The sequence below is a fragment of the Saccostrea echinata genome, unplaced genomic scaffold (assembly GCF_033153115.1).
Source record: "Saccostrea echinata isolate AGI-Se365-2 ecotype Australia unplaced genomic scaffold, CSIRO_AGI_Sech_v1 ptg000010l, whole genome shotgun sequence".
In the NCBI taxonomy this organism is placed as follows: domain Eukaryota; kingdom Metazoa; phylum Mollusca; class Bivalvia; order Ostreida; family Ostreidae; genus Saccostrea; species Saccostrea echinata.
In genome coordinates, this window is record NW_026889759.1 from 9,350,722 (window position 1) to 9,377,106 (window position 26,385).

General features: G+C 34.7%; 1 protein-coding gene across 1 annotated transcript in view; it reads right to left on the reverse strand.

Annotated features, from left to right (window-relative positions):
- Positions 1-26,385, reverse strand: part of LOC133184338 (neurogenic locus notch homolog protein 1-like) — a 90,630-nt gene that overhangs the window by 36,246 nt on the left and 27,999 nt on the right. The window contains exons 15-28 of the mRNA XM_061319371.1: positions 24,635-24,793; positions 21,570-21,728; positions 21,032-21,202; positions 19,139-19,297; positions 13,386-13,556; positions 13,000-13,167; positions 12,645-12,818; positions 12,384-12,539; positions 12,114-12,257; positions 11,110-11,268; positions 6,009-6,170; positions 5,369-5,530; positions 1,545-1,712; positions 854-1,015 (exon numbers count right to left, since the gene is read on the reverse strand). Coding sequence (XP_061175355.1) covers positions 854-1,015; positions 1,545-1,712; positions 5,369-5,530; positions 6,009-6,170; positions 11,110-11,268; positions 12,114-12,257; positions 12,384-12,539; positions 12,645-12,818; positions 13,000-13,167; positions 13,386-13,556; positions 19,139-19,297; positions 21,032-21,202; positions 21,570-21,728; positions 24,635-24,793 — 2,274 coding nt within the window. The remainder of the gene's footprint in view (positions 1-853; positions 1,016-1,544; positions 1,713-5,368; positions 5,531-6,008; positions 6,171-11,109; positions 11,269-12,113; positions 12,258-12,383; positions 12,540-12,644; positions 12,819-12,999; positions 13,168-13,385; positions 13,557-19,138; positions 19,298-21,031; positions 21,203-21,569; positions 21,729-24,634; positions 24,794-26,385) is intronic.

Sequence of the window (26,385 nt, forward strand, 5' to 3'; positions counted from 1 at the left end):
CGTAAGTTCTTTTGTAAAATGGGCCACTGGTTACTATGCATAAGCAGTCAAAACCTTAGAATAATTTATATTAGTAAAATAAACACAACTGCTCACTACGCTGTGCTTCAAGCATTGCTATAACTGAGTTACCTTTTTACCTAGATTCAAACCTAATGTGATACTTGCAAACCCCAAAATATAGCCTAATGAGCTATCCAGCAAGCCTTTGAAAATTCTGTAATTTGCAGTAATGATATTCAACAACCAGAAGTTTATGCTGAGACAAGCCACACCAGTTTTAACTGATAATTATCTGAAGGAAAAAGTTGTATTTGAGCTTGTAACATTTCTGTTTCAAGTTACACATTGATATATAATTAAGTTTTTTAAAATGTTTTTTTAATAACCAAGCTGAAACGCAAACTGTAGGAGGAGTATTTAGAATGTGAATTTCATGGATTTCTGTTTTTTTAAAACCATGACAACATCACTCATTGAAATCAACCAGAAGTTTATAATGATACTAGCTCTACGTACTGCATTGTTTTGACTTCGCTAATTTCTGGTTGGTTATGGCTCTACCACTGTGACATTATATATAAATGATAGACAGTTCTGTAATATATTACTTTCCCAACTTATTCTTAATAAAAAGCAATACAAAATCAACTCTCTTTTCAATGTCTGAAACTGGGTTTGACAACAAAAATTTTGACCTACATGATAGTCATTTACACAGGTAACTCTGTGACACTGTTACATTCCTGTAATGAGTCTTTATCTCATCTTAGAAAATAACTTTATTTGACTTAGAAAATTGAATGCTACTGAAAAAGACAATAATATTTGCTAGTCTTGTTCAATTATTTACCAATACAGTAGCTCTCTGAAGTTGCTCCTGTTGTTTCTGTGGTGTCTTTATTTGCAGGGCACATTTTACAGGAAGTCTGTGATTTCTGATCCTGGAATGTTCCAACTGGACACTTTTCGCATCCAGCCCCAGATAACCGATATGTTCCCGGCAAACAGTCAGCTGTAAAAAGAAAAAAACGCTTTCATTATAATTATTTAAAGATATCAATTTTAATATCCCCCACTTGAAAAGCAGTGTATAGTGATGGTGTGTGTGTGTGTGTGTGTGTCCGTCCCTCTAGCTGTATGTCCATCCGTTACACTTTGGGGTACCCTTCTCTTATCCACAACTCCTCTTATATCAATGAGACTTTCACAGAATCTTTATTACATAGTGACCTCCTATTTTTCTATTCGATCAGACACTTATGTCAGGTCTCCCTTCGCAAAAGACTGACTTTGCCATTATAAACATATGGGGGGTTGGGGGGTAATCATTTTGTGAGCTCAGTGCTCACAGTTTCTTTAGTTAAAAATAAATTTCTTCATGTCAAAGACTTTTTCCACATTCAGCTGTAAAAACCCCCCACTTTTTTTGGAATGAATTTAATAGCTACCCAAGTTATACTGTATAACCTGGGCTGGGACAGTTATGCTTTAAAAACCAAGAAGTCGAAAAGAAAAATATGTTAAATTGAATTTATACTTACTTAAATTGCATGCTCCACTGGAGACAGAGCCTAAGACAAGTGTAGTTTTACCATCAGGGCACTTGGTACATGGTTCACTGTTGCCAATTGCAGACTTGTAATACCCTAGAGCACACTTTCCACAAGTTTTATCAGTAGAATTAAATTCCTCTCCTTGTTGGCAAATGGCTAAAAAAAAGAAAAAAAAAGAAAAAAAAGGAGATATTACAAATTTCAATCTCAAAATCACATAGCTACAATGTCACACATTATCATTACAGCCTTTGCCAATGCATTACTAATTAACAGACAGGTGACAGACAATAGGGGAATAAAAAAAATAACCAAAGAAAATGTTATGAACAGTTTAATTCAGGATATTTTGTCCCCAACTTAAAGAAAAAAAGAAAAGGTTGGAAGATCTTAAAGAAGTGTTGAGGAGAAAAACAAGAGGCCCAGGGGCCGCTCACCTGAGCACTGTGGCTAGGAAAAAAGGAAAAATCAGTTTAGTATTGTAAAGCTTAAATGCACAAGTGGTCCCAACCTACCCCTAAAAGGGAGTTGGGAGGGAGGAATGTTTTGAACAAAATTAAATCTACACTAATTAAGGATGCTTACGTAATTTTTTGACTGTGACTTTTTTCTCTACAAGTTTGAACTTTCATTGTGGCCCCACTCTACCCCTGGAGATCATGATTTGAACAAATTTGAATCTACACTATCTGAGGATGCTTCCATATAAATTTGACCAATCATGGCTTTGCTGATCATGAGAAGAAGATTTTTAAAGATTTTTACTATATATTCCTACGTAAAACTTTGATCGTTCATTGTGGCCCCACCCTACCCCTGGGGGTCATGATTTGAACAAACTTGAATCTACACCACCTGAGGATGCTTCCAAATAAATATGACCAATCATAGCTTTGCTGTTCTTGAGAAGATTTTTGAAGATTTGTCCCATATACTCTATGAAAACTTTGATCGTTCATTATGGCCCCACCCTACCCCCGGGGTCATGATTTGAACAAATTTGAATCTACACCACCTGCAGATGCTTCCATATAAATTTGACCAATCATGGCTTTGCTGATCATGAGAAGAAGATGTTTGAAGATTTTTCCTATATACTCCTATGTTAAACTTTGATCGTCCATTGTGGCCCCACCCTACCCCCGGGGGTCATGATTTGAACAAAATTGAATCTACACCACCTGAGGATGCTTCCAAATAAATATGACCAATCATAGCTTTGCTGTTCTTGAGAAGATTTTTGAAGATTTTTCCTATATACTCTATGAAAACTTTGATCGTTCATTATGGCCCCACCCTACCCCCGGGGTCATGATTTGAACAAATTTGAATCTACACCACCTGCAGATGCTTCCATATAAATTTGACCAATCATGGCTTTGCTGATCATGAGAAGAAGATGTTTGAAGATTTTTCCTATATACTCCTATGTTAAACTTTGATTGTCCATTGTGGCCCCACCCTACCCCCGGGGGTCATGATTTGAACAAAATTGAATCTACACCACCTGAGGATGCTTCCAAATAAATATGACCAATCATAGCTTTGCTGTTCTTGAGAAGATTTTTGAAGATTTTTCCTATATACTCTATGAAAACTTTGATCATTCATTGTGGCCCCACCCTACCCCCGGGGGTCATGATTTGAACAAATTTGAATCTACACCACCTGCAGATGCTTCCATATAAATATGACCAATCATGGCTTTGCTGATCATGAGAAGAAGATGTTTGAAGATTTTTCCTATATACTCCTATGTTAAACTTTGATAGTCCATTGTGGCCCCACCCTACCCCCGGGGGTCATGATTTGAACAAAATCGAATCTACACCACCTGAGGATGCTTCCAAATAAATATAACCAATCATTGCTTTGCTATTTTTGAGAAGAAGATTTTTGAAGATTTTTCCTATATATTCCTATGTAAAACTTTGATCGTCCATTGTGACCCCACCCTACCCCCGGGGGTCATGATTTGAATCTACACTACTTGACAATAATTCCACATGAGTTTCATCTTTCCTGGCCTATTGGTTCTTGACAAGAAGATTTTTCAATAATGCCATTAATTTTTTGCTATTTCGTAATTATCTCCCCTTGGAGGAGGACGTGGCCCTTCATTTGAACAAACTTGAATCCCCTTTATCCAAGGATACTTTGTGCCAAGTTTGATTGAAATTGGCCCAGTAGTTCTGGAGAAGAAGATGAAAATGTGAAAAGTTTACGACAACAACGACGCCGACAGACAATGGACAAATTTTGATCAGAAAAGCTCACTTGAGCCTTTGGCTCAGGTGAGCTAAAAAAGGTCCACCAAGACCTTTCAGCTTTTGGCCTTAAAGCCAATAGGGGCTTTTTTTTTAATTTAAAGAAATTCATGACCTTAAGTTTCACTGTAAAAACTAATTAGGAACTAAAGTTTTCATCTGAAAATTATGTTTGCTATATATGAATTTCTGACCTTGGTCCTTCACCTCTTGACCTCAAAATCTAACTTATATCAACCAATAGTATCCACTGCAAAACCACAAAGAGAACCAGAGTTATCACCAAGAAATCACTTAACATATTTTCTTTTTTTTTTTTACCAAAAACTTTTGACCTCAAAATGAAAATGATCTTCTTTTAGAAAGAAGGATATATAATATAAAACTTCATTGAAAAAAATATTAAGTGATCACTTGGAACCATTTTTTCTATGTAAAATTTCTGACCTTGACCTAAAAATCAATAGGGGTCTTCTTTTGGCCATAGGGAGTTGTGATGTAAAATTTCAATGGAAAGGCTTGAAGGCTTTTTGTAGATAACATCTGGTAATGAAAGTTCCACACTGACAGATCAAGAATGTCTGAATTTCAGACCTTGACCTATTAACCTCAAAATCAATAGGTGTCTTTTCTATGCATAGGGAGTTGTAATATAACATTTCATTTCAAATGCTCAAAGGATTTTTGAGATGTCATCTGGAAATGAAAGTGTTAAAGATGGACAGGCAGACAGACAGACCCATAATATATATCCTCCATATTCAGTGAAGCGGGGGGGGGGGGGGGGGGCAACAAAATTTAATTTTTGCAGTTGGATATGCATATGCATATTATCAAAGGACTATATTCAGTAATGACCAATATCTGCCCCCAAAATCAAATCTATAATAATGTTCTCAACCAGGAGGTATCTGCGGACTTAAGAGCATTACCTGTTTTCATCAGCCATGATGTCATGTTAGATCTGACGTCAAAAAGATGATGTAAATTCAAATTTTGAATAATTTTGAGAGAAAAGGGTTATTTTATGTTGGTATTTCGATTAAAAATCATCAAGCACAGGTCTGCTCCAGCTCACCTTTTGATATAATGTGTAGAATTTTATTATCAATCAAACTTGTGAGTATTGTTCTGGGGCAAGCTTTTGCCAAGTTGATTCTTTACTCAAAATTGAACAAATTTTGTCCATTTTGTCCTTTATCTTAAAAATATCCGAAAATTCTAATAGTTAGTGACGTCACAGAAACAAACATTGACAATAATCTAACTTTCAAACTATAATAATTTTATCAATTAATAATTTTCATACAATATAAATACAATTTCGGACATTTCTAGAGATTTTTAAAATTTCCCTTTTATGGGGGCAAAAATATGCTTTTACTGCATATACTCCTTTTGTTGCTTTTGGAGCTAAATTAATGCTTCTCTTTCAATACCAATGTAATAAGTATCACTCTACAACAATCTGACTTTATTTTCTAAGGAAGAGCTATTGAAGCAAGAAGCCAAAATTTGTAGCAGCTTATACAAGAGTGTACGTACGGACACAGTCTGCCTGATTTACAGTCCCCTCTTGTTCTGTTGTCTGCATTGCTGAACACTGCTTACAGTCACTTTGTCCTCTATCTGGCTGGTAGTATCCAACGGGACACTTCATGCAGGTGTTAGTACTACTGTTTCTTTTTTCTCCTGCTTCACATACAACTACAAAATATAATGAACAATCTACCTCCATCAGTATGTATTCAAACTGTTTCAATTATCCACATAGACTTTTTATGATTAAAAGCAAATTATAAAAAACAAAAACAAAAAGCACACAAATTTAAAAATTGGCTACTTTTGTTTAAGAAATATAAAATACAACATATTGTTTAAAAAAAAATCCTATTAAATTTTTTTTTAAAGTTAAGAGTACCTATGATGTTGGTTGGGTCTTTCTGTGCTAATTACCTGCCAGTGGGCAAACTAAACTTTCTACAACTTTTTCTCTAAGTGTCATAGACTCAGGCATAGACTATTCCAACCAAGTTTATAGGAGTATAACTTGGGTTACTATTAAATTCATCCCTAACAATTTAATCTTTTTATCATTAAGTGAAGAAAAACAGCAAGTCATATTGTGACATAGGCATCACAAGTTATATTATATAATCTAAACTCTTCATCCAATCAATCTTACCTATGGAACAGTTTGATGCTAATGTGGATCCCCTAGAGGGAGTGGTGGAATTGCGACTACAGGCTGTACAGTTGTCATTTCCTGTAGCACTCTTATAGTAACCTATCATACAATCATCACATTGTCCAGTAGAATTTATGTATTTCCCAGGAATGCAGTATGCTGTGAAAAAAAATCAGTTTATTATTAAATGCAAGGGGTGTCAAATTAAGTTTAATTATCTAACCTCTAATTACTCTAGTATTACTATAATAACTCTAGTACATAAAATGAATGTCTATTCTCCTTGAAGGGAAAGTGTGATCTTACCATTACAAAATAATGCTATTGAGAAACATTTACTTGACCAAATAACCATGGCTGCTTCATACCCTTTGTGCACATTTTAATCTTCTAACATTTTTTATCATTTTAAACTTATGGCAAAGACAAGAATCTAAAACCTTTGACCTTGACATTGTAAACACCTTGTAATGCAAGGTCTTGTCCAAATTACCCTGGGTCAGGTCAGGACAAATCCTTGCGTTACGGGGTATCTTTGTCTCAAGTATTACTTTTAAATATTTAACAATTTCACAAATGCTAGGAAAACAATTTCATGCTTCTCCAGCCTGTGACTTTGTCCAGGGTCAAGATATACCTTTGGTCACAGATAACCTTTGTATCAAGTACATGTATGAACCTCTTTTGTCTATCAGTTTTTGAGTTATGCACAGACAAGAATATTTCACTTTCTTGTTTCTGTCACAGGGGTTTCTTACTATGAAATATTTAACAAGAGGTCCATGGGTCACAATGTTCATACCTGAGTCACTTTAACTCTGTTCTTATTTATTGGCAGATTTTCCCCATATATTCCTATGTAAACTTTGACAACATAGTATGGCCCCACCCTATAAAAGGGAACTTGAGTTGAACAAACTTGAATCTACACTAACTGATGATGCTTCAATACAAATGTAACTAATCATGGCTTTGCTTATCTTGAGATTTTTAAATACTTTTCTTCTGTATTCCTATGTAAAACTTTGATGTTCATAGTGGCCTAACCCTACATCCTACACCAAGGGGTCATTAATTTAACGAACTTTAATTTATGCTACCTGATGATGCTTCCATATAAATATGACTAATCATAGCTTTGCTGTTCATGAGAAGAAAATCATGATCAGATTTTTTTTCTTTGTATCCCTATGCAAACATTCATTCGATCATCCATTGTGGCCCACCCTATCCCTGGGTCTCAAAGGGTTGAACAAAGGATGATGTGCCAAAACTACTATCTGGGGCCCCTTTTTCTACAATGAATAATATTTATTCTACCGGTACAACGATTTTGATAGTTTTCAAACATGAGTGAATAAATATGACGTCTTTTGAATAGTTTCAATACTTGTGGCATATTATAATTATGAAAATTATAGCATTATCTATGATTTTTTAGACCCTATGACAGCAAAATTCGATCTGGTTTGTGACAATGTACGTGTTCTATTATCAATAGAGAACAGGCGTGTCTTAGTACAATAGAGGGATATGCAAGTCCAAGAAATATACCTTATATGGCTATTGTTATTATTTCGCCCACAGTCGCTTACCGAGAACAATTGTCCTATCTGATGACTGTACGACGCGAAACGTGCTGGTTTACTACTGTTTACATTTTATCACAGACACTTGGTTTATGTCAATTTACACATTATCTCTACTACTTTCAAAAATTCGTGTCTAATCTGTAACTGAAATGTATAACAAGAGGCCCATGGGCCACATCTCTCACCTGAGTAACTTTGGCCATACTGTTCATTACCAGACTTCCCCCCTTGTAATACCTATTGTGGCCCCGCCCTACCCCCATGGGCCATGATTTGAACAATTTAGAATCTACACTACCCCAGGATGCTTCCACATAAGTTTAAGTTTTTCTGGTTCAGTGGTTCTTGAGAAGATTTTTCAAGATTTTTCCTATATATTTCAATGTAAAACTTGGATTCCCTATTGTGCCCCCCCCATCCCCGGGGTCATGATTTGAACAATTTAGAGTATACACTACTTGAGGATGCTTCCACATAAGTTTCAGCTATTCTGGCTCAGTGGTTCTTGAAAAGAAGATTTTTTAAAGATTTTTCCTATATATTTCAATGTAAAACTTGTATTCCCTATTGTGGCCCCGCCCTACCCCGGGGGTCATGATTTGAACAATTTAGAATCTACCCTACACCAGGATGCTTCCACATAAGTTTCAGCTTTTCTGGTTCAGTGGTTCTTGAGAAGAAGATTTTTAAAGATTTTTCCTACATATTTCAATGTAAAACTTGTATTCCCTATTGTGGCCCCGCCCTACCCCCGGGGGTCATGATTTGAACAATTTAGAATCTACCCTACCCCAGAATGCTTCCACATAAGTTTCAGCTTTTCTGGCTCAGTGGTTCTTGAGAAGAAGATTTTTAAAGATTTTTCCTATATATTTCAATGTAAAACTTGGATTCCCTATTGTGGCCCCGCCCTACCCCCGGGGGTCATGATTTGAACAATTTAGAATCTACACTACCCCAGAATGCTTCCACATAAGTTTCAGCTTTTCTGGCTCAGTGGTTCTTGAGAAGAAGATTTTTAAAGATTTTTCCTATATATTTCAATGTAAAACTTGGATTCCCTATTGTGGCCCCGCCCTACCCCCGGGGGTCATGATTTGAACAATTTAGAATCTACACTACCCCAGGATGCTTCCACATAAGTTTCAGCTTTTCTGGCTCAGTGGTTCTTGAGAAGAAGATTTTTAAAGATTTTTCCTATATATTTCAATGTAAAACTTGGATTCCCTATTGTAGCCCCGCCCTACCCCCGGGGGTCATGATTTTAACAATTTAGAATCTACTCTATCCCAGGATGCTTTCATATAAGTTTCAGCTTTTCTGGCCCAGTGGTTCTTGAGAAGAAGATTTTTTTATGACCCCACCCTATTTTTGTCTTTTCTTGATTATCTCCCCTTGTAAGGGGACATGGCCCTTTATTTTAACAATTTAAACTCCCCTTCCCCCAAGGATACTTTGTACCAAGTTTGGTTAAAATTGGCCCAGTGGTTCTTGAGAAGAAGTTGAAAATGTGGAAAGTTTACAGACGGACGGACAGACGGACGGACGACGGACAACGGGTGATCAGAAAAGCTCACTTGAGCTTTCAGCTCAGGTGAGCTAAAAAGTGTCAATCGGAAAACAAGTAAAAAAAAAAAATTTCAAGCATAAAATTGTGGTACTCACTCGTAATGCAACTCATTTAGCTGATTGGTTGGTTAGAAAGTCACGCCAGTGCCTCAATTAGCATATGAATTTATTCTTAAAAAATAGTTTCATCGATCTGTTCATAATGGGAAAGGCCAGCTAGATTTTACAATTTTTTAAACACATGTGAGCGCATTTAGGTACATTTTTCTCCTTTCGCATAAAGGTAGATTTCAATAAAATACAGTGACTAGCCAAAGGAGAAAAATGTACCTACTTGTGCTCATATATTTTAAGGGCTTCAAAGAGTGGGGCGGGGCCAAAATTCAATGGATGAAAACATGGTACCCCTACTCAAAATAAAGACATATATCTTCCAAATAATGTTTCTATTTTCGGTAAAAGTAGTATTCCATGAGGGTACTTAGGGTACACATATCAATAAAGTGCATGCAAAAATAAGAGTAAAATTTAGTTATTTAATTTTTGTCAATTTACCGGGGGCCGTCTGGCACATCATCCTTTAATAACTTTACCTGAGGATGTTTCCATATAAATGTGACAAACTATGGCCTTGCTGTTGTTGAGAGGGTTTTCAAACATTTTTCATATGTATTCCTATGCAAACCTTTGACCACCCATTGTTGCCCCACACTACCCCTGGGTCTCATGAGTAGAACAAACTTTAATCTACACTTCCTGAGAATGATTCTATATACTGTATACAGGGAAATTTTTGCCCCCCGTTTTTCTTTCGCCCCTTTCGCCCTACTCACAAGTGGGCGAATTTAAAATGGGGCAAGTTCAAAGAACACAGTATAATTTCTTAAAAAGAACTGTGACTGGGCGAATTTAAAATGGGCAAAATTGTTTGCAAGAGTTAAAGGGTGAAAATAACCCTGTATACAGTAAATATAATAAAGAATGGTTTTGCTGTTCTTAAGCAGAGGATTTTAAACATTTTTTCCTATGTATTACTATGCAAAGCTTTGATCAGACATTCTTGCCCCACCCTAGCTCTGGGGCTCATGAGTTGAACAAACTTTATAATGTTCACTTCTTGAGAATGCATCAATAAATGATAAAGCATGGCTTTGCTGTTTGAGAAGAAGACTTTTTAAAAGTTTTTCTATATATTTCTATGTAATACTTTGATTTCCCATAATGGCCCATCCCTACCCCCAGGGGTTATGATCTGAGCAAATTTGAATGTACATTACCTGAGGATGCCTCCATATAAATAAGATTAACCATGACCTTACTGTTCTTGAGAAAAAGACATTTTTTCAGATTTTTCCTATGTATTCCTATGTTAAACTTAGATTGCCCATCATGGCCCCACCCTACCTCCAGGGGTAATGATTTGAACAAATCTGAAGGATGATTCTATATAAATATGACTGATCATGGCTTTGCTGTTCTAGAGAAAAAAAATGTATAGAGTTTTCCAATATAAAACTTTGCCTGCCCATTGTGGCCCCATCCTACCTTGGGGGGGGGGGGGGGGGGGGGGGGGGGAGGGTGTCATGAACTAACTTGAATACAGATATGTAAAGATTTTATATAAGTTTCATAATTTCTGGTCCAGAGAAATTGAAAGAGGACATGGCCCTTCATTTGAACAAACTTGAATCCCCTTCACCTAAGGATTCTTTGAGGCAAGTTTGGATGAAATTGGCACAGTCATTTTTGCAAAGAAGTCGAAAATGTGAAAAGTTTACGACAATGCCAACAAAGACAATGGACATTTTGATTAGAAAATCTCACACAAAGTTGAAAAGTTTGAGATTAAAAAATGATCTACACACAACACATGAGGATGAAGAGATTGTGATATGTGTCTTTTGAGTGGCTAAGTAATCACAGAAAAACAGACATACGATCACTACAGTCATTTGGACTAACTGAAGCTTCATTGGTTGTAAGAAATCCATCAGGACATCTGGTACAGATCATGTTTCCTCTGTCTGCCTTGTAATATCCCTTACTGCATGGAATACAGCTGTTTTGATGAAAGTAGAAGCCCATGTCACAGAACACTGAAATTGTATGTTGGAAAGATGCTTATAATTATATTTAATCAAAAGATCAATTGGCTGATTTTCAAGATTATATCACATCAAATCATCAAAACTTGAATGCCATGTTTTCATATTAATTTAAAACAACTACAACGTTAAATGCTTTTATAAGTACTGGATAGGGAAAAACTATAAGATTTTGGAAGTATATATGTAGACCATGTTGGTAGACAGGTTCAATATACATAATATAAAGTCAATTGTATAGGTGTTAACAAATATTTCAATTTTTATGTTGTATATATATAAGAAAACCTGAAATAAAGTCGTAATAATTTATAAACATTTACAAATATTTAGTAACTTTACATTTTAATACAAATATAATAGGAAGTATATATATATATATAATAAATATATTTACAAAGAACCACTATATATAAAAATCAGCTATTCAATATACGTCTATTCCCATTAAGAGTGCATGAAAATAATTTAGTAGTGTAAAAGTTAGTTAAATGTTATGTAAAGAAATACATGCAGAACTGGTCAAAATGGAAATGATCAAATACAACAGCCCTAGTTAACATAAACACTCACACATGGACCTTCATGCATGGACAACACAGACGTTACAAACACACACAACAGATATAAAACATGAAACTGAAACATTTCACTACATACACTGCATGGTTACATATATTTGGCTAAAATTTTGTTTTTTGTTTTTGTTTTTTAAGAAAGCATATACATTTTGTACAAAGAAGGACTTTTCATTCATCCTAATCTTAAAATATGAATTGAAATTCAGGTAATAAACTTCTCATAATAAATATTCTAGGGAAAAAAACCCCACATACATTTGTCACAGGCAGTGTGTTGGTCATTGGATGTATAATTGCCAGTACATTCAGTACATGTGCTGATTCCTGCTGAGCTTTTGGCATATCCCTCCTTACATGGATTACATTCTGTTTGTCCCTCTTTCCCAGCAGGACAGAAAACTGTCAAGAACATAAATGTATAATAATGTATGAAACAAGAGTATATTGTACAACTTCAACTTTAATGTTTCCTCAATGAATAAAATAATATAAAGAATACATGTATTATGATTTGCCCTGACTCACTCTGACAATCCTTTTCACTAGTTGCTCCTGTTGCACTAGTATTCAGGTCTGGTCCACACGCATTACAGATAGCTTGGTGACGGTTTGGCTGGTATGTTCCAAAATCACAAGGGAGACAATTACTACCACTAATGTATGATCCAGGACTACAATCCACTGAAGATAAACAAGTCAATACATAGTATATCAGTCATTTAATTCCTATCTTTTTGCAATTTAGTCCAATTATTTAATATGCTATTCAATTAATTCAATACATACAAAGAGTGCAGTTATCTTCAGATATCATTCCAGGACCAGTGGTGGTATAATTAACTCGACACACAGTGCATCCCTCAAATTTCATGGTGAAATTCCCATTGTTCCAGGTTCCTTTGGGACAAGCTTCACAGGCACTTGATGTTGAATTATAAAACTGTCCTCGGGAACACACAGCTGTAAAAATTTATGCGAACTTTTACACACATTATTGGTTTGAATACAAAAAAGACTAACAAACTCATGCATTTTATCTACAATACATGCATATCTTAAAAAATTAAATTTTTTTATTGATTAACACTATCATTAACTAGCTGCAAAGAACACAATCCCAGCTGTAAAATTTATGACTTACGAAGGCAATCTGAGGAGCTGTTGGACATTTTCTGTTTTGTGCCAGTAGAAGATGGGCATGTTTTACACTTGTCTTTTGATGTTGGTACATCTACGGACTGGTAGTAATCTATTTCACAGTCAACACAACCACCACTACTTCCTATCTCTTGGCCACTGCTACAAATATCTGTCAATGAAAAACATTTAGTATGTTATACAGCAAAATCACAATAATATCAACTAAAAATAATATGCACAATCTAAAGAAAAGAAATATCATGGATCCTTAAATCCTGAGATTTGAAAAAAATAGTCTCTATGGAACATATATAACAACAACATTCCAAAGATTGTTGATATAAATATCTTTCAAGACTTGCATTAATTATAAATGCATGTACTCACTAATAGAACAGTCATTGATGCTGGTGGTTTTCATGCTTTCTGTTGTGTTACCAGATGGACAAGCAGAACATTTACTGAACACATTTGTATTGTTCTTATATTGGCCTCGTGGACATGATCGACAGGTTTCATTTGCTGCAGCCAAGACTTCATATCCCGCAGGACAATAAACTAAAAGTACATAACAGTTCAACTATTTTTAACAAGGAATCCTGAAAGATGAACATAACTTGATGACAAAGAAAAGACAAGTCAAAGAAATAACATCTTCATTATTGTGATCAGACCTATCAACATTACCTCAGTGCATTAAAAGAATAACTGAACAGAAGCAAACACTTGTAACCCATTTACCAATTCAATCACATACATATTAGAATTAATATTTCATTGTATACACGCATACTTGAAATTAAAGTAGGTCGAAGTAGGACTTTCTAACTTTGAAATGGCCTTGCTTTCAAGACTTTAACCAGAAACGATACTAGTAGTTTATGTTAGTTTAGGTTACCCACAACAGGGGATAATGCCCATCTTTTCCTAATTTCACATCAAAGATCAAGGACTTCCATCATCCCCAATAAAAGTATAATATATTCAATATCTTACTGATTTACTTTAATTAAATGAAATAAGTGAAAAGATAATGAACAATGACCGATCTAAAAAAAAAACCCCAAAAAACTACAAACAATACAATTCTGTGAACAGGACAAAAAATGTTGACACCAGGAAACTCCAGAGGTGGGATCAGGTGCTTGGGCATAGTAAGCATCCCCTATCAACAGATCACTCCTGCTGCGAGTCCTTTGTATTGTTCAGGTAGACAGAGTAGTTCGTAGTCAAATTTAGTATTTTAAAGGGCCTAACAATTAGCATGAAATATGTCAGTCAAAATAAGACCCAGTGATAGGTTATATTTGCTAACAAGGTCATTATAAGGACTATCGAATTTTCAAAATGCTCATTTCAAATGAGAGATTTTTAAATTTCCTGTAACATCAACTTACTTGTCAGTAGCATGCTTTGGTTTAAAAAATGTTCATCCTCTCTTGAGTATTTAATAAGTTGTGAGACAAGAACATCATTTGTAGGTGATAGTGGAATATTACTACATAAATAAAGAAAGTTGACTAAGGAAAATTGAAAGTCATATCTTTGTCGTACAGTTCTCTAGTAGTTGTTAGCTGGCTCTTATCATCTATAGTCAGGAAAACATTCAAACATGAAATGATGTGGCAGACTCTGCGGTGTCTTTTATTTCTAGTTCACTGGGTTATATCAAGTCGACATATGAATGGAAGTAACTATTGTTAATTCATAAAACGTCGTTGGTATCTGAATATTGAGGTTTTTCTTTTTTTCTCATTTTAATAAATTTTACTTCATACCTGAGCACTTCAGGTAGGAGTTCAGTATTGAAAAGTTCATAAAAATTTATAAGTGGTCCCAACCTATCCTATTTTGAACAAATGTGTATCTATATTAACTGAGGTTGCTTCCATTTTTCTTTGACTAATCATGGCTTAAGAAGATTTTTAAAGATTTTTTTTCTATAAGTTTTATCTTCTATTGTGGCCCCACCCTATCTCTGTGGGTCATAATTTAAACAATCTTGAATCTCTACTATCTTAGGATGATTCCTGATCATTTTCATCTTCCTGGGCCCAGTGGTTCTTGAGAAGATTTTTAAAATATACCATTAATTTTTCACTAATTTGTAATTATCTCCCCTTGGAAGAAAGCATGGCCCTTCACTTGAACCCCCCCCCCCCCCCCCCCCCCCGAATCCTCTTCACCCAAGGATACATTGTCGCAAGTTTGGTTGAAATTGGCCCAGTAGTTCTTGAGAAGAAGTTGAAAATGTGGAAAGTTTACAGACAGACGGACACCGGACAAAATGTGATCAGAAAAGCTCACTTGAGCCCTCGGCTCAGGTGAGCTAAAAAAGGTCTGCTAATAAAGGAGCACAATAAGTGTCCATAGGTATTCCAACAGATTGTTGACCTAGACACTTTTCTGTCACTGACCTTGACTTGCCAAAATGACCTTTGGTCAAGTTCATGAGTCATACGCAATATTTGTGTCAAACATCAGCTTCCACTTATTCAAGTTATGGACCGGAGACATGAATAATAAACTTTTTCTGCCATAGGCAGACCCTAAGGCCATGAGCAATTTTTGTGACAAGTATAAGCTTCTAATGTTCTCCATTTTAAAATATGGTAGGGACAAGGAATTAAGCATTTTTCTAAAGGTAACTTGAATTTAATCAAATGACCCTGGGTCAAGGTCATGACACACCTTCATATCCTAAGCAATATTTGTATGAGGTAAGAACTTCCACTGTTTCTTCATTAGGAAGTTACAGACCCAGCACAAAATTTGTACTTTATCTATCAGTGACCTTGAACTTATCAAATTACATAAACGTCAAGAATTTTTAAAAGTTGGTACCCAAAACGACTTGTCCCAAAGAATACACAAAGTCATGTGAAATATAAAAGCCCTAGCACCAACCATTCAGGAAAATATGGTACCCAAACAAAGATCTGGTCTCATGGAATATACTTGTAAAATCAAAAGACCTAGCACAAACTATTTAAAAGTTATGACCAAAGTTAAAATTTGGTAAAATTTTGCAAAAGTGGGTCAAACTCCAAGGTCAAGGTCAAATAAGCAGGTACCCAAAGAAAAGTCTTGTCACAAGAAAAACACCTGTGAAATATGAAACTCCTAGCATGAACCATTCAAAAGATATGGGCAAGGTTAAAAGTTTTTGCAGACAAACAGATTAACAGACATACAGACAGACCAAAAACTATATGCTCTGAATCTTCGATTACAAAGACATAAAAAGGAGGGTAATCCTGATTTAACTACATGTCATTTTACATGATAAAAATTAAACAACTAATAGGTACTTTAAGTTTATAGATATTTACTTATCCCAAGGTCAAAGAGTCAACCCTGACTCATGACTGTAGTAAATTTAAGAAGAATGCCATTCAATTCTTTTTTAAAAGTCCATGTATCTTTTTTTGAAACATGATTTCATCATTAGAAGACCAATATAAGCTCCTAATTACATGATTTATTTGTTTTGTATTCTTACAGAGAAAATGAAAAAATTGTTTAGGATGCCAGTGGAAATTCGACACTGTAAAGCTTAAAATTTGCTGTAAATTAATGCATAATATAAATCTAGAATAAAACATAAGTAATCAGAGATTACAGAGCTCACCTCAATGAATGCTGTCTTTAAGCAAGCCAAAGTCCCACACTAAACTAATAATCTAGTAGTGTGCATCCCTAGATGCAACATTTATGCGATTTGGGTCTGATAGGGCTTGCAGTTACTTGGGAATGGACTTATCTAAAAACCTTAAACTAGTCATTCATTCAGAAAATTAAATCAAATCCAGCATCTGAAGTAAGTTTGAGAGTGTCATCCCTTGATGCACCATCCATGCAAGTTTGGTTCAGATAGGCCACGAAGTTTCTTGGTAATACACCTACTCCAAACCTGTTCACTGTAGAATGTAGGTCACATCCAGCATCTGAAGCAACTCTGGTAGTGTACATCCCTTTTTGTATCACCCATGCAATTTTGATTCAGATAGGCCTTATAATTTCTTGGTCACAGATCTGCTTGCAAAACTTTAACCTGTTACTCAACTGGAAAATGTAGGTCAAATCCTGCATCCAAATCAACCCTGGTAATGTGCATCAATAAATGTATCTTCAGTGCAATGTTGGTTAGCAGAGGACCTATAGTCACTTTAAACTGCTCAAAAAGCTTTAACATGGTCACTTATCTGGAAAATGTAGGTAAATTCAGCATCCAAAGCAAGCCTGGAAGTGTGCATCCTTACATGTATCATCCATGCAAGTCTGGTCAACACAGGGCTTACATTTATTTGGAAATGAGACCTGCTCCAAAAACTTTAATTTGGTCCCTCATTTATAGAATGTAGGTCATATCTAGCATCTGAAGCAACTCTGGTAGTGTGCATCCCTTTTTGCATCACCCATGCCATTTTGATTCCGATAGGCCTTTTAGTTAGTTGGTAATGAGATCTGCTCCATAAACTTTAATCTGTTCACTCATCCGTAAAATGTAGGTCAAATCCAGCTAGCATCTGAAGCAAACCTAGCAATGTGCATCCCTAGATGTATCATCCATGCAAGTTGGTCAATATAGGGCTTATAGTAACTTGGAAATGCTCCAAAAACTTTAATCTGGTCAATCATCCATAAAATGTAGGTCAGATACAGCATCTGAAGCAAGCCTGGTAGTGTGCATCCTTAGATGTATCATTCATGCAAAGAATCTGGGGGGATAAGACGAGCCATGTGCCCATGCCCATTTTTCGGCTATGCAAGAAAATTTATTGGAAAAAATCTCTCAATTGTTCGAGTTTACTTAAGCATTTTAATGTTTACCGTAGTTTTCAAAATGATATTTATATTCTAAACAAGCTAAACAGTTGACTTTCATTTACTGTCACAAATGTCTAACATGGGTAAGGACTTCTATTAATTAATCTGCATATTGAGTGTTTACACTTATTGTGGAGATATTATAAAAATGTTAACATCGTATGTAATGATAATGGTGATCTAGAAGCGCTTTTATTTAAAATAAATAAAAACGGGAATAAAAGTATTCAAATATCTATTATAATTTTTATCCGGCATTTTAAATAATTTACTATAAATAAGTTCATTACTACATGTATATATTTTATTTCCAGTGAAAAATTTGTTATTCCTATAGACATTTTTTATAAAGTAAAACAAAATTAAAACCAAAGAAAACAAAACAAGAAAAAAAAAAAACAAAAAACAAAATCAAAAAAACAGAGCATGACTCGAACACTTTCCTCAATAAACGTCCCTTTAAAGAGCTCCTCGCTAACCACTGTACCACGGAGTCACACATACATACCCATTTAAATAGCATACAGTTCTCTATATTTAGCAAGCGTATTTGGACTTAGAATTTTTTAAGACCACGGTGAAAATTTAAGTAAGTTAACTTTATTTTTTATGTAGAGTGGGTCTTCGTACCAAATATTTGCAAGTGTAAAATGCAACATCTTTCCATTGCCTTTCATTAATCGTTCTCAAAAAAATGGTACGATGACCCACTCTATTTAAAAAATGTAGTTATATCATCCAATTTATGTCAGTTTTTGTGAAAATTGAGCGTGATGCCATTTTCTTGTGTTAATCAGAATCATTTTCGCTGTTACAGTATTCAGGTTTTGTCAAATTTGTATGCAAATGGTAATAAGCATTACATTAATTCAACAAAAAGTGAAATTTTTGTAAAATGAATTTATTGATTTTTTATCGATCGTTATGTAGGCATATGGCTCAGCTTATCCCCCCAGTTTCTTTGGTCAACATAGGGCTTAAACACTGTATTTACTTGGAAATGAGGCCTGCTCCAAAAACTTTAACCTGGTCATTCTTTAGCTGAAATTTGAAACCTTGACTGGTACAATGAAACATGAAGCATCTTCCATGCATCTCTGATTAAAATAGGGCATAGAAGTACTCTATGAAGAAATCTGCTCCAAAAACTTTAACCTAGGATGCCGATGCTGAGGGTATTACATAGGCTCCCCCAACTTCGTTGAGGTGAGCTTAAAAGTCAAAAATGTGGTATTATCACACAACTTTCTAAAAACTCTATAAAATTAGTAACAGTAATTAAAATAATAACTAATAAGTGTTTTACTTACATATACAATCAGTTTTGTTATTTTTTCCATCTGATTCTGTTGTATAGTTTACTGGACATTTCATACATTTCTCCTGAAGATTCATTGGCTGATATTCTCCAACAGGGCAAGGAACGCAGACATTTGAAGAATTACGGAATGTTCCATTGTAACAGATTTCTGTTATTCAAACCAATACAGTGTAATTATCAAATTTATTTTATGTACATCTGCGTATTAACTTGCAACCTCTTAAGTACTGTTCTATTAAAAATGTAGTCTTGAATGCATTTACAAGATTATTTGCACAGAATGATGGGGAAAAAATAAATAAAGAGGCATCAAGAGTTATAACTAATCATTAAAGAAATGATCAATTTAGGTTAAAAAAGCAATTTCCTATTAAATACATACTTATCATCAAATGAGGAAAATCATATTAATATTAACATTTTAGTTTGAAGATGATGAAATGTGTATTCTTAAAATGTATTGTGTGTATCAGTATAAATTTCTTATAATTAAGCTCAATATTTTTTTTTATATGATCAAGATCCCATTTTTATAAATTGAGAACCCAAGAAAGATAACTCTTGAATTGTGGCAAAAGGTGGTACTCCATGTACACACAAGGAGAATGATTTCACTTGCAGTTTATAAATGTGTAATAGAAACAAGAAGTCTATGAGCTAATGCTCACTAATAATACCCCCGCTCTGATGTGAATACACAAATTCATTTATGGAGAGACAAAGGGATAAACAACAAGTTGACATCGGATTTGCACAAAAATGAATCCCACCATATGACATGCCTAAACAAAGAGTGTGCTAAACTTTCAAGCATCAGTGATGAATAATTGCTGAGGTAACAGCAACCAAAATTTGTAATGTATTGTACGGACAGATGCATGCATAAATAGGAAGTTGATATTGGATTTGTACAAAAATGAATCCCATCATATGGCATGACGAAACAAAGAGTGTGATAAATTTTCAAGCATCTGCAATGAGTAATTGCTGAGAAAACTGCAACCAATATTTGTTATGTTGGTACAGACAGATGCACGGATAAACAGGAAGTCAACATCCGATTCGACAAAAATGAATTCCACCATATTGCATGCCTAATCAAAGAGTGTGCTAAAATTTCAAGCATCTGGGATGAGTAATTGCTGAGAAAACTGCGACCAAAATTTGTTATGTATGGTACGGACAGATGCACGATAAACAGGAAGTCAACATCCGATTCACAGAAAAATGAATCCCACCATATGGCATGCCTAAACAAAGAGTGTGCTAAAATTTCAAGCATCTGCGATGAGTAATTGCTGAGAAAACTGCGACCAAAATGTGTTACGGACAGACACACGAGGGTAACACAGTATATCCCCCTCTCCTTTGGAGCGGGTGTATAATAAATGTATTTTAAGTAACACAGAACATATGAATACATATCATATAGAAAGATTTCTACTTTATAGTTTAAAATTCATGAAATACTATGCCTTACATCTACACATGCTTAGTTCAAGGGAAAATTATTAATTGTGCTCCTAAACACATTAACAATTTCTTATATTAAATCAAGTATAGATAAGGTATCCTTACCCTTGAAACTTGATTTTGTCATCTTTAATATAGTTTGCATGTATGAGGGGTGGGAAGTTGGTGTGGGGTTAGAATACTCAATATCATTATGCACACTGATTAATTCCTAGTAAAGAATACGATTTTTTTGATTGCATTTTTTCTAATGTTCTGACTCTTTCGTCATTGCTTCCATGAGGAAGAGATCTAAAAACTCATTTTCTTACTGTACAATATAAATCTACTTAGCATACATAAATCTGATTTAAAATTAAAGATTGAATGATTTTCATCTTTTATAAAAATGGCAATCAAATATACTCACTAATAGAACATTCATCAATGTTTACAGTTTTCATTCCCTTTGTTGTAAATCCAGAGGGACAAACAGAACACATACTGAACACATCTGTGTTGTTTTTATATTGGCCTCGTGGACATGATCGACAGGTTTCATTTGCTGCAGCCAAGACTTCATATCCCACAGGACAATAAACTAAAAGAAATATAATTCTTGTAGCATTTAAAATTAAATTATTGACACAAAGTTGACACAACTTAACCCTTGGTAGATATTCAGCCCAAATTATACTATATTGCATATATGACTGATTCTTCTATAGAGCATTCTTAACACTTAAGATGTGCCAAGGAACTAGAAACTCCTTAATTTTAAGCATAATATACATGTATAAACACATACAAGGTCACTTGGATTCCAACATCTAAAATCAAAATGCTTCTTCCTCAAATAATAATATACATAAAATATACCTGCATATAAAGTTAACAATTTTCTCTATTCTATGTTCAAAACATTTCTTTTTTAAAAGGTATGTACTTATCACAAGTGGTTCACTTACATTTACAATCAGATCTGTAACTTGTTCCATCTGATTCTGTTGTATAGTTTACTGGACATTTCATACATTTCTCCTGAAGATCCATTGGCTGATATTCTCCAACGGGGCAAGGAACGCAGACATTTGAGGAATTACGGAATGTTCCATTGTAACAGATTTCTTATATTGAAAACAATTAAAATAACATTAAGAAATCTTTCCTAATTAAATATCAAACAATATAAAAATAGCCATATTTTATAACAAGAGACCCAAGGGCCTAGAATAGCTTTTCTGAAAATTGTACAACCTATAATCCCATCTGTTTTTAGCTTCTTGGTAACCTATATATAAGGATAAAGCCTTGAAATTCCAAAAATAAGTTAGCATGGCAACAACTGACGAAGTTTTATAATTCAAAGCCTATTAGTATCTGAAATATTTAAACTTAGCCATGAAGTTGTAAAAGTAGGTCCAATGACCTATTTTTTGGTTGATACACTCCAAGTACTCAAGATGCATCAACTGACAAAATTTGATGATTCTAAGCCAATTAGTATCTGAAAAAAACATCATTTCCAAAAGTAGGTCAAGGTGACCTATTTTTGTTTGACACACTTTGAGGACCCAAAATGCATCAACTGACAAAGTTTGATGATTCTAAGCCAATTAGTAACTGAAAAAGCCATCAAATTCCAAAAGTAGGTAATGGTGACCTATTTTTGGTTGACTCACTTTAAGGACCCAAGATGCATCAACTGGCAAAGTTTGATGACTTTAAGCCAATAAGCAACTGAAAAAGCCATCAAATTTCAAAATATTTTGGTTGACACACTCCAGGTACCCAAGATGCATCAACTGACAAAGTTTGATGATTCTAAGCCAATTAGTATCTGAAATATTTAAATTAAGCCATAAAATTGCAAAAGTAGGTCTTTTTGATTGACACACTCTGAGGACTCAAGATGTGTCAACTGACAAAGTTTGATGATGTTCCTATGCTTCAAAGTGTCCAAAAAAAAAAAATATGCCTATAAAACAATGAAAATGAATACCTGTAAAATTCCAAAAATAGGTCACTGTGACCTACTTTTTGATAAATCTGTTTTAAAGCCCCTAGGTGCATCAACTTACAAGGTTTGATGATTTTAAACCTCTTAGTATCTGAAATGATGACCTTTAATGTTTAGAAAATGATTAGCCTTACAATTCAGAAAGTAGGTCACCTACTGTTTGATTGACACACTTCAAGGTCCTATGATGCATAAACTGACAAGTTTTGATGATCATAGGCTTCAAAGTATCCAAGTTATGCATCAAAATTAAAATGAAAATGAATACCTGCAAAATTCAAAACGTAGGTCATCGTGACCTACTTTTGAGTCAACATGATATGAGGTCCAAAGATGCATCAACTGACAAGATTTGATGATCCTAGGCCTTCTAGTTAACAAAATATCAACTTTTTAATAAAATGTAATTTTTGATCAACTTTGAAGTGACCTTGAGACCACACCCTTTGCCCCAGGGTGATGCCTTGAACAATTTTTAATCTACAACATATCCTAATCCTTGTATGTAAGTTTGGTGATAATCTGCCCAGAGGTTCTTGAGAAGATTTTTTAGCTACCAGTACATTTTTTCCCTAATTATCTCCCCTTGTTTAAGGACCTTATCCCTGTTTTTAGTATAAATGAGAGTCCTTGGGCCAAGGATACTCTGTGACAAATTTGACAAAAATTGGTCAAGGGGTTCTTGAGTTATGGCCCATATTCCAAAAAGTTGACCCACAACGCACAAATAACCATAGCATTAGCTCTATGAGCCTTTGGCTCAGAAGAGGTAAAAAGAGGCATGGGTAGACAGACATCTCGGCCCAACGACACCTTGACCCATCACGCTTGACATCTCGGCCCTGACAGGTCGGCCCAATATTGTTGACACGTCGGCCCATATAAAAGACACCTCGGCCCAAGTAAAATTTTATGATGGAAAAAAATTAACAGCGTTTGAATTGGTATTATTGGTGTAATTATTTTTCTGACGATTAAAGGATTATTTTGAATTGAAAAATAGGGGTCTTAATCTTGTTTTTTTTAAAAAAATAAACATTTTATTGTTTATATAGATCGATCTATATGACTTCATTGTATATATTAATGTTTCTTTTTTTTCTTTTTTGGGAAAGCACACATACTTGCTTTGCATGATACAAGGAGCTTGGAAAAAAAGAAGAAAAAAAAACCGGACTCGAACTAGGTATAAGCGACGATAATAAATTCATGAATGGAAGTGTTTTTCTTAAAAGAAATAAATGAGAAAATATTCAATACATGTAAATATCTTTAATTACTATCTCCCAATTAACTCTGCTCGTAATCAGGTAATTAACCCCCTGTTGTCACCAATACCAAAGGATGCGACGCGGCATATTACTTGTTTATCATTTAGCACTTTAATTAATAGCATTAACAAAGTGCTCGTGGAAGTTCTTTTGAAAAAAAATAAATCTTGATAGTTTATTCATGTACTTTTTCAATTCAAGTCTCAAAATTGGAAATATATATTTCATGGCAAGTCTCAAAATTGGAAATATATATTTCATGGTAAAATTTTGCTTGGGCCGAGGTGTCTTATGAATGGGCCGACCTGTCTTCAATCTTGGGCCGACCCGTCTGAGCCGAGGTGTCATTGGGCCGAAATGTCAATGGGCAGAGGTGTCGTTGGGCCGAGATGTCTGACATTCGAGGCATGCAATCAACTATTTTCTGTTGATTATATATCAGTATGTATATTTTTGCCAAAATTCTTTTGAGGTTGTCTTAAAAAGCTTGCTCCAATGTCAATAACGCAGTGGGAAGACTGGGCTGAAAGGTCAAGAAAAACTGAGTTGTATCATTTGCTGCTTTTACATCTTTATGATTAAAACAACCTCAATGCTTAAAGTGTATAACTGCAATAAAGTACATATTTTCCCTATGAGCTGAAGCCTTATGCCAATCAAATGATTGAAAATACAATTTCCTTTACTTTGTAAAACATGTATGATCTACCATTTGATCTTCTAATCTGCATGTTTGACATACTTATCACACATCCCAAGACACTTGCAGTGGCATTCCCAGCAGTCGTCATTCCAGGTGCACATGGGGTGCAGACATCCTCTGAAAAACTGCGGTAGTACCCACGAGGGCATTCCACACATTTTCCATCTGATTTAAGTTCTGTTCCCTCCTTACAATCATCTGAAAATGACCTCAATATGTTACATACATTTATTTCTTCAGGCTTGTAGCAACAATTAACAATTTTAAAATTGGAGGACAACTTCAATAAAAAAAAAACATAAATTAAAAAAAAAATTACATGGGAAAGGAAAACATATACTGTCCAATCTTGAAAATCTTACTGTGTGTAGGGGGTGGTGGATTTGGACCTATTTTCTAACCTTTTGATACATTTTTTTCTTCAAATATTGGAATTTGCCAAAGTTTTAACTTACAGCAACAAAAATGGGTGGAGGGGGTATTTAGATTCTAAATTAAAATAGCCATATTAAAAATACAGCAAAAGACTATACTCAGAAACAAGATGCCCCAAAATAGACTGATACATGAAGCTATGTTGCCCTAAAGCAAGAGAAATAGGATAATCAGGGATCATCAAAATAATTAGTTTAGTATCTGTAACAAATGTTACATAGATCTACTTGTGTGTACATGCCCCCATTTGTCACTATCACCATGTTATCTTATTTGTGCTTGATCTTTTTTGGTATACCCCCCATCTTATTATCTCTCTCTCATTGACCTCTCTTGCTCTTTGAAGAGAATTTAATTTACAAAGATATTCTTGTATAAATCTCTTTGTTCAATTCACCTTTCAATAACATTATTTATAGCGATTAATTTTCATTGGTGAATAGCAAAGGTGGATAACATCTCCCAGTAGAATATAAATACAGCCCTGCCCAGCACCAGTACACTTGACCAAATGGTCAAGAATTTCACAAATCTGGTAAAAATACCCTTGCCTTATTACATCTTTGTACTATGTCTCCTACAAGCACAGGAGCAGTCTGAGAGCAAAGCAATAATACATTTTCACTTTAATAACCTTGTATGTTTGAACAAATAACCTTGACCATGTTAACTTATTTGTGCTTGACCTTTTTTGGTATACCCCCCATCTTATTATCTCTCTCTCATTGACCTCTCTTGGTCTTTGAAGAAACTAGGATAATAGTAGATCTATGTAACATTTGTTACAGATACTAAACTAATTATTTTGATGATCCCTGATTATCCTATTTCTATTGCTTTAGGGCAACATAGCTTCATGTATCAGTCTATTTTGGGGCATCTTGTTTCTGAGTAATTTTTTTTTAATTTTTTTTGTAACCTTGTATGTTAGATCAAGCACAAATAAGTTAACATGGTCAACACAGCCCAACCCTTAAGTATCCTTGCTCATCATAACTAATATTCACTTAATTTATCTGATAAATACCCAGGAGCAGAGGAGAAGATTCTCAAAGAAATAATGCATTTTCACCATATATTCAACTGAGAAATAATGCATTTTCACCGTCTATTCACCAGAGCCCCACCATACACCTAAACTCCTGACCCTGGGGACACAAATTTTGCAATTTTGGAAAAGACACCCTTGCTAAGCATAACCATGCACATTAAATCATTTGCTTAATACCCAGGAGCTGAGAAGGTTTTTAAAGATATAATGCATTTGCACTATATAATCAATAGAGTCCCACCCTAACACTAGAACCACTGAAGGGGGGGGGGTGCACAGGGACAATTAAATTTCACAATTTTTG